Raw genomic sequence first — 14,216 nt, 5'->3', positions numbered from 1 at the left:
CAGGTGGTAAGAGCAAATCAAATTTGGTTCTCAACTTCCTCTTTAAAAACAATATTGCCGGCGTGTTTTGGGTTATCGCATGGGCTGTGTTTCTGTAGGTTATGAGAAAGTTGTTTACTACTTTGGCTAATGATCCTTCATCCTTTGATGCTTTAATGACATTCTTCAATGACTGTACCAACCTCTCCCCCAATCCATTGGTGGAAGGATGATAAGGCACAGTTCTGATTTGCTGTATGCCATGTTTTCTGAGGTAGTCCATGAATTCCCTTGACGCATACTGAGTTCCGTTATTGCCAACTGATTGCTCCAGTCTGCTAAACCATGCAGGTACTTTGGCTGGTCATTATATTGTCTTTTCAGTAGCCGTCAACTTTGCTTTCATGATCTCAGGCCATGTGGAATATGTGTCCACTAGGACGAGAAACATATATCCTTCAATTGATCCCACAAAGTCAATATGAACTCTTTGCCAAGGTTGGCTTGGCCAATTCCATGGGTGAAGTGGTTGAAGACCTGCAGTATTTCGTATCCTAGCACAAGACTGACACTGTCCTACTCTTTCTTCAATCTGTGAGTCTTGTCTTGGCCACCAGAAATAACTCCTTGTGTGTTCTTTCATATGTACGACTCCTAGATGTCCTTCGTGAAGTTGATCCAGTATACGACTCTGCAAGTATGGAGGAATGATCATTGTAATCCCCCATAGCAGTACTCCGTTTTGTACCATTAATTCAAGTTCCCTTGTTCTGTACGACTTGAATTCTGAATTCCTCCCGTTTATCCAATGGTATTTCTTTCAAAATCATGTCCATGACCTTCCCCATCACCGGATCTGACCTCATGCCTCTTTGCACTTGACAGGCTGTAATAGGTACACTATTAACTTGGGAAAAGGACAAGATGTTCACATAGTACTCCTGTGATTTGGCTTTACCCCGAATCAATAGACGTGACAGAGCATCGGCGTTCGCAAGTTGCTCAGATCTTCTGTACTTAATCTCAAAATTATACACTGATAAAATGAGGGACCATCTCTGCAAGTGACTCGCAGCTAGAGATGGTATTGTTCAGTATGGACCACAGATCGTTGCTAAAGGCCTGTGGTCTGTTATCGAGGTAAAATGTCTCCCATACAGATAGTGATGAAACCTCTTCATTCCAAGAGATATAGTCAGGGCTTCCTATTCCAATTGGGCATCATTTTGTTCAGCGCTTGGCAATGTTCTCGAAGCGAAAGCTATTGGTCTTTCATCTCCATTTGGCATTATATGAGAGACACTGCACCTACCCCATAGGGTAATGCGTCATATGAGTTGTATTTTCAAATTAGAGTTGAAATGAACTAAGACTTCTGATTTTGTTCGCATATTTTTCCTTTCATTATGTGCCTTTTCAGAGTCTTTTGTCAAAGTCCATTGTTGATTCGCACATAATAATGTTTGGCGAAGTTTTGATATGGCAGCGAGATTTGAAGCAACTTTTCCACAGTAAAGTTAAAGTTTATTCATTAGTGTCACAAGTAGGCTTACATTAACATTTTCATTAACTGCAATGAAGTTACTGTGAAAATCCCCTAGTTGCCCCACTCCGGCACCTGTTTGGGTATACTGAGGGAGAATTTAGCATGGTCAATGCACCTAACCAGCATGTCTTTTGGACTGTGGGAGAAAACCAGAGGAAACCCATGCAGACATGGGGAGAACATGCAAACTCCACATAGACAGTGACCCAAGCCGGGAATTGAACCCAGATCCCTGGCGCTATGAGGCAGCAGTGCTAACCACTGTGCCACCTTGAGTCCTGAAAAACATCTCAGTTGTGATATATTCTGCAGTCTAGGTGCATCTAAAATCTTCTTAGGTTGTTTGTGGAATCCACCTTTATCAATTACATGGCCTAGATAGTTAATCGGTGACTCTGCATTCTTCATCTTCACATGAAAATTATGCTTCTCTGGATGCTCCTGTGTCTTTCCTAAGTTCTGTAAATGGTCCTGTTCAGCTTTGCCCGTGATTAAAATGTCATCCAAATAACACTGGAGCCACACTATTAAGGCTACTTCGGATTCGATCCATTGATTTTTGGAATAAGGCCGGGGCCAATGTTATTCTGAACGGTAGCCGTTTATATTGGAACAATCCTTTGTGAGTAACAATCGTTAGCTGTGTTGCGACACAGTTGCCACCTTCATTTGGGAGATGTGCTTGGGAGAAGTCTATCTTACTGAACTGCTGATCCCCCAGACATCCAGCGAATAGGTCCTCAATTCATGTAAGGGCTACTGGTCGACACACATCACTGGATTTACTGTTGCTTTGAAGTCACTACAAATTCTTATAGAATCATCTCATATAATGACAGGGATGATTGGAGCTGCCCAATCACTCATGGTTATGGACTCGATCACCCCGTCTTTGATTAATTTTTCAAGTTCTATTTCAACATTTGGCTCAATAGTGTATGGCACAGTTCTTGCCTTTAAGCATGTTGGGGTGCTATCAGGTTTTATCTTAAGTCATTCCTCGACTCCAGTCATTTCCCTAAACTATTTTCAAATAACTTCTTGTATTTTTCTAAGAGTCTCTGTAATGTGTTCTTTCCCTCAACCAATTGGTTAACTACTAGTTTGATTTTCAAACATACTGTTCCGAAGAGTGCAGATAAATTTCCTTTCACCACATGTAATGGCAATTTTTCAGACTGACCATTTGTTTCAACTTGCAACGTGATATAACCCTTCACTGGAACCACCTCTTCCATATTCTCAGGATTATATTAGAAGATTTTACTGGTGTGCTCTTGAGCATTGGTTGATATAAATTCTCAGAGGTAAGAGATACAATACCAGGTCTGGCAGGATGAACTAGACTAGCTCAGGAAAGTTGCTACTTTAATTTCATCCGATATCCTGTTTGCAACAAGGTAATATTGAAATATCTCTTCATCAGTCCTCCATGATTCCGCTTTTTCATCGAACGGTTCTATAGCGCTCCCTTTCCCACCATCGCAGTAACCAGTTCTTAAATTGTAGTACTTTAACTTTTCCTCCTCTCGAATTTCATTTCTTTTCCAAATTAATTTGCATCATTTCTGTTGGACTTTATTCTTTATTCTTTCTTGCTGGACTGTAGCTCAAAGAAATATTTTTTTCCCTTTTTGCAAACGATGATCTGTTTTAAAACAAGAAGATTTCAGCTTCAGTTCTGCTTAATCTTGCTTACTATCGCATTGCTTTTCTTTTGAGCAGATGCTCCCCCGAAAGCAGGTTTTCTCTCTCTCTCACTGAGTTCTGGGACCCAATGCTGCAGCCTGCCACGTGTGGAGGTGCGCAGCTGGAAAAGACTCCTCAGCTTCTGGAAGTAAAGTTGTTTAAACACAGCCTACACCCTTATTTTCTTACACTGTTTGTTTTCAAGGAGATTTTGAGCCCACTTATTGGGTGGGATGTTCTGGCTGCACTTGCCCAAAGTCTGGAAAATCCCGCCCAAGGTCAACGGACCGTTGCATTGTCCTGTCCTGCCGACTACCGATAGCGGGCAGGATGAGAAAATTCCACCCATTGTGTCCATTGACTACATTGGCTGAAAGTTCTTTCTTAGGAGTAGGAGACGTTGGGGTAGGAGGTGTTAGGGTAGGAGACATTCTGTAAAGATTCATTCACTGGCCTTCATCACCATTGTGAGGCTATTACTTTTCTTGTGCATCTGCTGCCAGGTCCTCGGGTCAGATTCTGGACGCTAACCGGCTCTGATCATTTGTATTCTCTTCCTTCAGCCTCGTGGCAGAAACGTAACCTCTCGCTTCTTGCCCATCTCCATTTTTAAGGCCTCAAGCACTGCACCCGTGAACCAAAGGGGACCCTCTCTTCCCTGATGCTCATTCTTGTGGCTGCTACATGCAGCCAGTGTCAGTACAAACAACAGCTCCTTGCCACTGAGTGCAACTCCCCTTTAAAATGGACAGACTGCCTTTAAGAGGAGCAGGCTGGCTGCACCATTTACATCAGTCTACAGCTGAGCACTCAGTTAGGCAGCAGTGTTGGCCAAGCTCAAACCTACGCTTTAATCATTTAAAAAAGGAGGCAGGATTATGTTTGCATGCTGCCTGGCCCAATGACAATGGGTGGGGGGAAGGACATGAAACATGGATCCTGGGCCACAAAACTGGCCAGAAACAATTTTTAGCCCCACATTTCTATCAATCACAAAAAAGTTTGCAGAACAAATTCTCTAGCATTTAATAATCAATGGTGTTCTATAATCAAATAAACTAATTAACCTGGGGCTGAATTTTACAGTTCTGCTGCAGTGGGGGTAGGACTGTAAAATGCAGTGAGCCTTTCTGAAGCCCATTGACTTTGGCTAGACTGGAAAATCCCACTGGTAGGAAGGGCCGGAAAATTCCGCCCCTGATCTTTTGATTGAAGAGATAGATCAGTATTTGGGTTTTCCATTTCTCTGCTCACCAGCTCCACCAGAACACAGAATGGGCTGAAAATCGCAAGCTGTCAAATACGAAAAAGGAAAGCCCTGACCATGACATTGTATTAAATGAAACCAGCGGTTCACAAACCTCGTCACAAATTTAATTAGAAATGCGTATCTGAAGTGCGTGTTCATCTGTGAATAAAGCTGGGAATATTTCTTATGTTTGACGATATAACCCGCAGAGTGGGGCATCTCTGCACAACTTTTACCCCCTACACCCCAGACCAGCAAACTGTTCCAAACAAAGTTTTGAAAGGTTTCTGATGTCATTGGAAAAAAAGTTCTTGCAATTTGTTTTTTTGTTTCCACTTGCAAACACATCACACTTCAGCTTAACCACATCAACTCTTATACTTACAAGCAGCAGCAGCAGCAAAAAAGGTTCACAATTCTTCAGCACAGAGAGGAATGTTTCCACCACGCTTTTCCGTGGCTGTATAAATATATTGATGATATATTTACTAATATGTTCTATCCCCATTTGCATTAACAGAAATGAAACAATGCTTGCCAGTTCTAACTATGGTTAGACATGTTCTCATTGATATGATTGCTTCAATAATCCAAGTAGCAATGAGTCATATAGTTTTATTTTATTTATTAGTCACAAGGAGGCTTACATTAACACTGCAATGAAGTTACTGTTAAAATCCCCGAGTCACCACACTCCAGCGCCTGTTCGGGTACACTGAGCGAGAATTTAGCATGGCCAATGCACCTAACCAGCATGCCTTTCGGACTGTGGGAGGAAACTGGAGCACCCGGAGGAAACCCACGCAGACACCGGGAGAACATGCAAATTCCGCACAGACAGTGACCAAGCCACTACTCATGACTCTATCAAAATCCACTTCCTTAATTTACCTGACTTACCAATGGCCTCCGGTCCTGCCATTTTCACCTGCCGGTAGCTGGCCCATTAGCCGGAATGTTACCACTGTTTATGCCATCGGGACGTTCTCATCCCATTACAGTGAACGGAGATTTGGCTGGGCGCCAAGTTCTCCGACCTCGCTGCAGCGGGAGCGTGGTGAGCAAGATCGTGGCCAAGATCTCTCCATGCCTGTGTGTGGCAGCCAGATGGCCTGTGGAGTGTAAATGAGACCTGGTGGTTCATTCTAAAGTTTGATTCATCCTGAACTCGTTGGACTGGATTTTTCTTCCAATGTTGAGGAGCGGGAACTCTTCCCACTGCTCCAACCCAACCAAGACTCCAGCTCAATTGCCTACATTGAAACTCATAACAAACATATGGTAGACATCCAACAGGTGTGGTCCTGACTTCTATAAAAGCAGGATTAGGCTATTGAGTTAGATGATCAGCTATGATCATAATGAATGCAGAGCAGGCTTGAAAGGCCAGATGGCCTCCTCCTGCTCCTATCTTCTATGTTTCTATGAACACGGTCAAGAGTTATTTGAAATGCAGGAAATTCTTATAACTGTTTTCAAAGATATTTAAAGGATTGTAGATTTCAATCTTGGTAATCTTAGCAAAACAGTCTGAGCGTGCATCAGCTCCATCCGCGATAAGATGGAAGCTGTTCTCCAAAAGAATAACTGAGCATTAGATAACAAAACAAAATAACAATAACAAAAGCATTAGACTTTTATGGATTTCATGCACAAAAGGATTCTGATTATAAATATGTATTTGTATTATAACACTTAGTTATTTGTTCATCTTCTGTAAAATAAATTTGTCCAATTATTTAATCTTAAAACAGGGCTGAAACTGTGATGTTCCTACTGCTTATCGATGCGGAGCTGTGACCTGTGGGACTGGAGGATATATTGAATAGTAAGCAATTTAACAACGCCAGGTTAAAGTCCAACAGGTTTATTTGGTAGCAAATGCCACTAGCTTTCGGAGCGCTGCTCCTTCGTCAGATGGAGTGGAAATCTGCTCTCAAACAGGGCACAGAGACACAAAATCAAGTTACAGAATACTGATTAGAATGCGAATCTCTACAGCCAACCAGGCCTTAAAGATACAGACAATGTGAGTGGAGGGAGCATTAAGCACAGGTTAAAGAGATGTGTATTGTCTCCAGACAGGACAGCCAGTGAGATTCTGCAAGTCCAGGAGGCAAGCTGTGGGGGTTACTGATAGTGTGACATAAAGCCAACATCCCGGTTTAGGCCGTCCTCATGTGTGCGGAACTTGGCTATCAGTTCTGTATATAGCTTTCCATAAAATATACTCATGCCATTTCCCTCAATGTCTCCCTGTGGTAGCAAGTTCCACATCTTCACCTTCTCTGGGTAAATACATTTCTTCCGAATTCTTTCTGTCTTATATTTGATAGCCTCTAGTTTTCTTTTCCCCACAAATAGAAATACCCAATCTGTGTCTACGCTGACCAAACCTTTCATCATTTTAAAAACCTCCAGTCATCTCGCAACTTTTTCTTTCCAAGAGACCCAGCCTGCATTTCTGGTATTTTCCTGGTAAATTTTTTTTTGGCACCCTTTCCAGTACCTATATGCTCTTTTGCAATGACCAGAACAGCACATAGTACTCCAAGTATGATCTTACCAAGCTTTGATAGAAGTTTAGCCTAACTCCTCTGCTTTTCAGTTCTGCTCCTCTAGAAATAAAACCTCGTGTTTGGTTTATATTTTTATGCTTCATTAACCTACATTGCTATGTTAAGCAATTTTTACTCTGGATCCATTGTTGCTCCTCTATCCCATTTAGACTCTTATTTCACAAAGATGTGCGGGTTAGGTTGATTGGCCAGGTTAAAAATTGCCCCTTAGAGTCCTGAGATGCGTAGGTTAGAGGGATTAGTGGGTAAATATGTGGGGCTAAGACCTGGGTGGGATTGTGGTCGGTGCAGACTCGATGGGCCGAATGGCCTCCTTCTGCACTGTAGGGTTTCTATGATTTCTATGACAAGTAACATATGACCTTCTTATTTTTCTTTCTAAAATGTAATACCTTTCACTCACCGTGGGTTGACCTTCATTTGTCAATTATATATCCATTCTGTAAGTTTATTAATATCTGTAATTAGTTTCAGTTCTCTTCAGTGCTGAGTTTTCCTCACACAATTTGGTACAAGAGGAGAAGGCTCTGCCTAGGCCTGGAATTGTAGTTGAGGTGGATTCAATCCTGGCGTTCAGTCGGACATTAGAGGATTATTTGAATAGAAACAATGTACAGGGGAGTAGGAGAATGGCACAAACCCATAATACACTTTTGGAAAGCTAGTGAGGGGAAGGATGGGCCAAATGGCCTCCTTCTGCACCAGAGCAATTCTGAGTCTGTGGGGAGGCGGGGTCACAGAGTCAGAGGGCGGGGCCACTGACACATGGGGCGGGGCTCCTGACTCGGAGGGCGGGGCCACTGACACATGGGGCGGGGCTCCTGACTCAGGGGGTGGCGCCACTCACTGCGGGGGGAGACAGACTGGGGGGCGGGGCACTGATCCAGAGGGCGGGGTCATTGATTCAGGGGCGGGGCCACTGACCCCGGGAGGGCACGGATCCAGAGGGCGGGGCCACTGATTCAGGGGCGGTGCCACTGCTCCAGAGAGCGGGCCACTCACTGAGGGGGCGAGGTTACCGATTCAGGGGCGGGGCCAGACGAACGGTGAGGGGGTGGGTCCATTCACTGACTGGGCAGTGGGGTGGTGGAGATGGGCGGAGGCGGGGTATCTGGTGGGGGGAGGGGGAGAAGATCCTAACCGTCACTCACTCCATATAAGGACTCCCGGGCGATGAGGTCCAAACGGAAGTTGGTGGGCCGGAGGCGGAAGTGGTTATTTGGCGCAGGCGCACTGAGTGCGGGCCGGGCTTCCTTGACGGTTGTGGTTGTGTGAATACAGAGTGAGTGACCGGCTGAGCGCCGCAACCCGCTTCCCGGGGAGGGCGCACCGTGGCGGCCTCTTAAACCAATCTCCCCTCCCCGCCTGGGCGCCTAATGGGGCGGCTGTGCCGGGGCTCCGGCCTGGCTGGCAGGCCGGGCCGGTAACCTTGGCGCGGCCTCCCAGGGTCAGAGCAGCCAAAAGGGAAGCGGCCTCTCCTCAGTAGCCACTCCCTGGGTGATGGTGGGGCCTACTTCTCCTGGGGAAGATGCAGGCAGCCCGGGGGGAAGCTTGGAGTGGGTGAGGGTCCTCCAGGGAGAGTGGGGGAGTGTCCAGGTGGAAATAATCAATTGGGGAATCACAAGGACGAAGGGCCGAATGGTCTGCTTGTGCTTTCTATTGTGTAAATGTGAACGAGGGTCTCAGGTGAAAAAGATAATACATTTAAACAAACGAAAGGAAAGTGAGTTAAATTAAAATGAAGGGAGCAGTTGATTGCGCTTTAAGCAATACGGGAAAAGGCGTAAGTTTAAAAAAAAGTGGCATGGGCAAGTTGGGCCGAAGGGTCTGTTTCCATGCTGTAAACCTCTGACTCTATAAAATACATCAATCAAATGGGAGAGAAGCATCAGAAACTTCATTAGTTGAAGGGCAGACTAGGTCATGTTGCCCAAATATTCTACCTTTACCCAAGTGTGTGGAGTATAAGGAGCAAATTAAATGAATTGCTGCCATAAATTCAACTTTGAGGGTATGACATGGTAACCATTAAGAAATGGTTGTAAGCCGGGAACCAAATGTACAAGTTCTTCAGAAATAGGGAAATGGCAATGGGACAGGCACAGCCTTAATAATTAACGGAATTACTTGAATGATTGAGGATATAACAAGTAGGTGAATTTGAGTTAAGGATGTAATAGTCATTTGGTAGTACAGAATGAGTAACTCTGAAGGAAGTGACACGCTGTTGAAACTTTTCATTTTGCACACATTAGGACAGATGCAAGAATGTCAAATTTCAGTGAGCCACAATTTATACTGCATGAGAAAAGAGCACTGATTAGTTGGCAAGTTGATTGGTTGAGGTTTTGCTATGGCACATGCACCAAAGGAACATGTTCAGGCATAATTTAAATTAAACAGCTGCCCAGGAGACATTAGTTCCCTGGTCCTCTAGCTTTTTAAGGGTCCTTGAGGTTTTGGGAGAAGTGGAGTGGGTCTCTGGGGACTTGGTTGTGAGGATCCTTCACTTGCTGAGAAGGAAGGTTGTGTAAGATGGTCTGATTTTAGGTAATGATTGTAGTTATAGGTTTCTCAATTAAACCATCACAGTTATGTTGATTTCATTCAAAGCTTAATAATGATTGATGGTGTATTATGCATGTTGCAAATAACCATCCATTTTCTCTTTCTTCTTCCACCCCCCCCCCCCCCCCCCAAGGTAAACCATGTCTTCTGCTGTGATTGCCAAGCCTTTGATGAGAGGCCTGTTGGCCAAACGTCTACGATTTCACTTGGTTGTGGCATTTACTTTATCTTTTGTGACGGCTGGTACTGTCAAGGTAATCTTGCTACTTGTGTATTTTTGCATAAAACTTCCTATATTTCCTTTCCTTCTCCCTCCTGCAACCCCGTCTGTCCACCTGCCTGATAGTGACTGCAATGTATAATAAAGTGGGGCACTTCCTTTGTGTAAAGGAACATTATAATTACTCTTTAATATATGGCCTGAGAACACAACGCTACTGTGTTAAAGGCACATCATGTTTGGCTAACCTGATCAAATTCTATGAAGTAGGCAGCAATTAACAGTGCGGTTGATGTGTATATGGACTTCAGAAGGTGTTTGACAAAGTACTGCATAGTAGACCTATTAGCAAAATAAAAGCTCGGGGTTAAAGCGACATGGCAGTATGTATACCAAATTGGTTAAGATAAAGCACAAGTGGTTGATAGTAGTTTTTCAGATTGGAGTGAAAAATACAGTAGAGCTTCACTGTGGTTGGTATTAGGGCCTCTGAAATATACACCAATGAGCATAATACAGTTCAGGTGTTATGAAATATGGAAATGTAGTAAAGAAAGAAGATAATAACAGATTTCTAAGAGGGCAGAGACAGAGCAGATGAAATTTTAAAAGGAATGCAGGAACTGAGACTTGGAGGTTATGGACACTAATCTCTGAATGTGGCAGGAAGTTTAGAAAGCTGTAAATGATTGTCCTTATTAAAAGTAAGGGACTTGAGGCCCCAACTGGCATATTGTGTTCATTTCTGGGTAGCTCTCTTTTGGAATGATGTCTAGGTCTTGGAAGGTGCAGAAGAGATATACCAGAAGGTACTAAGAATGGGGGAGTTCAGTTCCAAGGAGATGCTGTCAAAGTTGGGACTGCTTGTAGCCCAGAGGAGGTTGAAGGGATCTAATAGATGTATTCCAAATCCATGAGGGTTTAGTCATGAATAAATAAGGAGAAACTTTTTTTAATGATTGTAGAGTTGATAACCAAAGGAGACAGATTTATGGTTGGCAAAAGACCCAGAGCTAACTTAAGGCAACATATTTTTGACTGAGTTTGCCCAGTGAAAGCAGATCTGATAGTGACATGAGAATTGGTTACATTTTCAGTGGAGTAGAGTTAATTGGATAGCTGAACCAAAGAGCTGGCATAGGCCACTTTCTACATTGTCATTCTATGTATTGTAAATTTGTAATGGTAGATTGCTGTGTATTGGACTTTGTATATTCTTGATGCATTTCAATTCAATTAAAATGTGTAACCTTTGCAGTAAGGACATTAAAAGCTCAGATTATTAATTTCTCACCCAGATCTGTACCTGATATTCATATCATTCTTGCCCTAACTGAGGTATATATAATGTGCGATAACTGAAAATAGTATTTGTTAATGATGCTTGGTAGTTGATCAGGAGTAATGAGCTGATTTTAATGTTTAATGACATCAGTGCTTTTCTAATTCTGGCATCATGCAAATCCTGATTTGTCATTCTGTCCTTGGCAACAGAACTTCCAGTTGCCAAGGCCTTAAGCCCTGGAATTTCCCCTCTGTTCTCTTTTGAGACATTCATTGATACCTTTGACCAAACGTTCAATCACTACTCTAATGCCTCCTGTGGTTTGATGTCAAATATTGCTCCTGTGAAGGTGCCTTGTTTTTTAATTCATTTATAGGACATGGGTGTCGCTGCTGGTCAGCTTTTATTGTCCATCCCGAATTGCCCTTGTTCAGAGGGTAGTTGAGTCAACCATACTGCTGTGGCTCTGTAGTCACGTGTAGGCCAGATTGGGTAAGGATGGCAGATTTCCTTCCCTAAAGGGCGTTAGTGAACCAGATGGGATTTTTCAACAATGGTTTTGTGGTCATCAGTAGATTCTTAATTCCAGGATTTTTTTTGATGAATTCAAATTCCACCCTCCGCCGTAGCAGGATTTGAACCCAGGTCCCCAGAACATTAACTGAGTTTCTGGATTAATAGTCTAGTGATAATACCACGAGGCCATCACCTCCCTTTGTAGTGCTGTCGTTTGGTTTGATGTCTGTTATACTCCCAGGTGAACCTTTTTCTATATGACTTTGTTGAGAATGATTCTCAAATTTAAATCTCCTGGATTCAGTTAATTATTCCCTAAACAACCACTCAAGTTTGACATCCTGATACTGCAGGTGTTTTTACTCTTAATTCCCTGGCAACGTACATGATTTGCTGCTTTTGTTGTTTTTGTGCTGGTGGGGTGTGGATGGGGGACCCTGGTTGGCCCAAACCTTGATTCAGATAATTTCTAAATGTTATAAATGGGCTGGAGCTGTGTCCTCTTTTTGTGCAATTTTATATATGCTGAAGTGTAATCTTGTCCTTTTTTCCTAAACCACTGCAGCTTTTACTAGGTGATTCCAGGAAGAAAGCGTATGCTGATTTCTATAAGAAATATGATGCCATGAAGTCATTTGAAGACATGAGGGCTGCTGGCATATTTGAAAGTGTGAAACCAAATAAATAGATTCTGGCAAAGGTAATTCTTTCAGTTATGTTAAATGCAACAATAAAGTTGACTTGTCTCAACTTCAAGAATGTTGCTATTTCAAGACATTTACTCAAACTTATCATTGAGGAATTTATTGATGATGGAATAGAATGCAATTAATGTATCCCAGCACTGCGTGCACTCCAAAGTTGATGTCACAGGAAGGGCAGGATCTGAAACTTGGGTCTTTGGCTTATGATTAGAACATTTAGAAGTATCTTAGTTTAAAAGTCAGCTTAAATATTGCTCTGCTACTCCTGCTAACACCATTCCCCATTAATTAGATTTTTCTGAAAATGGGAGATGGAAGTGAGGCACTATCCACCCAAGGGTGTCTGGATCCTGGGCAAACGAGATAGAGGTGGGTTGGAGGATTCTGAAATTAACAATGCACAGTAAGTTAGAATGGTTGAATTCAAAATCAAATCCAGTATGAAAAGAGGTTGGATCATGAGAAATAAATACATATTTGTAAAGAATCTGTAAAAACCCAAGGAAATGAGACTCCACACTTGTACTAGTAACCTCAAATGATTGGCAATTAGCACATGCTGTTAATTTTTTTTTGCAAATTTACTTCAACTGTACAAGAACCTTGGGCCACTCGGAACCAGAGTATGAGATGCTAATTTTGGAAAGCTAGTTCCGCATCTCTGATAGCAGCTTTTTAATTTCCTAGTTTAATCACGCATTTGCCCTCGTCCTTGGTTGTATTTCTCCTTCTCTTTGACGTGATGTTGAATGTGTCCATGAGTTGTACCCCAGAAGCCATGGTATCACTGTGCCAACAAAGACTAAGATTTTTCAACTGTTACCTTTTGGTTTGATGTTTTGAGTTTCCTTTCGACTTTGCTTTTGGTTCGGGCTGTTCCCCCTTCCTTTTGGGGAGCTGCCCCTTTTACTTTGTCCCTAAGTTAATTTGAGTTTGTTTACTTGATTGGTATCGAAAGAAATCCCTCAGGGTCTTCCTTATTTGGAGATGGTCCAAATTAACCTTTTTATTGGCTAAAGGATGCTAATCACAGTCACCCCACCTTTGTAATTAGCCATATAAACTAAAGACAAGTATTCATTCATTTTTCCATGGGGCCCTCTGTTTACATTCCATTACAAACAACTAGCACATTTTCTTTAATTACAGAACAGTCACAGACAAAACTACCTTCTCTTGCCAACATATTTTAACACAAACCCCACACTAAAGATCAACTGCTAAGAACATTTCCTATCATATCAGAAAATTAAGGTTTCCTTTTGACACTCGTATCCTGCCCTGAAAATATAGTTCATCAATTAAATTTAATATGTAGGTTTGTTTAAACATGAGGTGTCATCTAAGTTCAGACACTGCTTTTAGCCATTCCTTCAAATTTTTTTCAAAAAACACCCAATTGTGTTATGGACAATCGAGACAGCATATGGCTGCTCCACTCAGGAACATAAGTTGTAAAACAATTCTGATTCTCTCAGAACTGCCTTCCTGTAAAGAATTCCAACTAGCAGACATTCAAACTGAACCATTTTAAAAAGTGACAAAAGAATAAATTCCATAGATATTACAGACCCTTAAAATTATCAATCTTGCAGTAATGTTAAATGTAAAAATGTTTGAGCTTGGTTCATCCATTACTGCATTTGACAATGTTAAAATGTGATTAATTGTATAATGATCCTGCATGCAGCAGCTTCCATTTTGAGGTAGAAAACTTGATGTTGATCACCATTTCTGAATTGTACTAATGTGAATTTTTAAAACAGGAGACTTGAAACGAGTAACAGGACTGCTCCTCTGATACACACTGGGAAATGAAGACAAAAGGACATACTTCTGTACCTGATGTATAAATAAAACATTTAATTTTCTGACCATTAA

At 42.3% G+C, this 14,216-nt stretch overlaps 1 protein-coding gene across 1 annotated transcript; it reads left to right on the top strand.

The window, feature by feature from the left end:
- Positions 1-8,240: 8,240 nt before the first annotated feature.
- Positions 8,241-14,216, top strand: cox6c (cytochrome c oxidase subunit 6C). Its single transcript, XM_078216714.1, has 4 exons — positions 8,241-8,324; positions 9,744-9,864; positions 12,197-12,331; positions 14,102-14,216. Exons 2-3 carry the CDS (start codon positions 9,751-9,753, stop codon positions 12,317-12,319), a joined length of 237 nt encoding a protein of 78 aa, XP_078072840.1. The 5' UTR covers positions 8,241-8,324; positions 9,744-9,750; the 3' UTR covers positions 12,320-12,331; positions 14,102-14,216.

This window comes from Mustelus asterias, chromosome 7 (assembly GCF_964213995.1).
Source record: "Mustelus asterias chromosome 7, sMusAst1.hap1.1, whole genome shotgun sequence".
NCBI lineage: Eukaryota > Metazoa > Chordata > Chondrichthyes > Carcharhiniformes > Triakidae > Mustelus > Mustelus asterias.
Note: the sequence above shows the minus strand (reverse complement) of the source record. Positions and strands in the feature narration are given on the sequence as shown.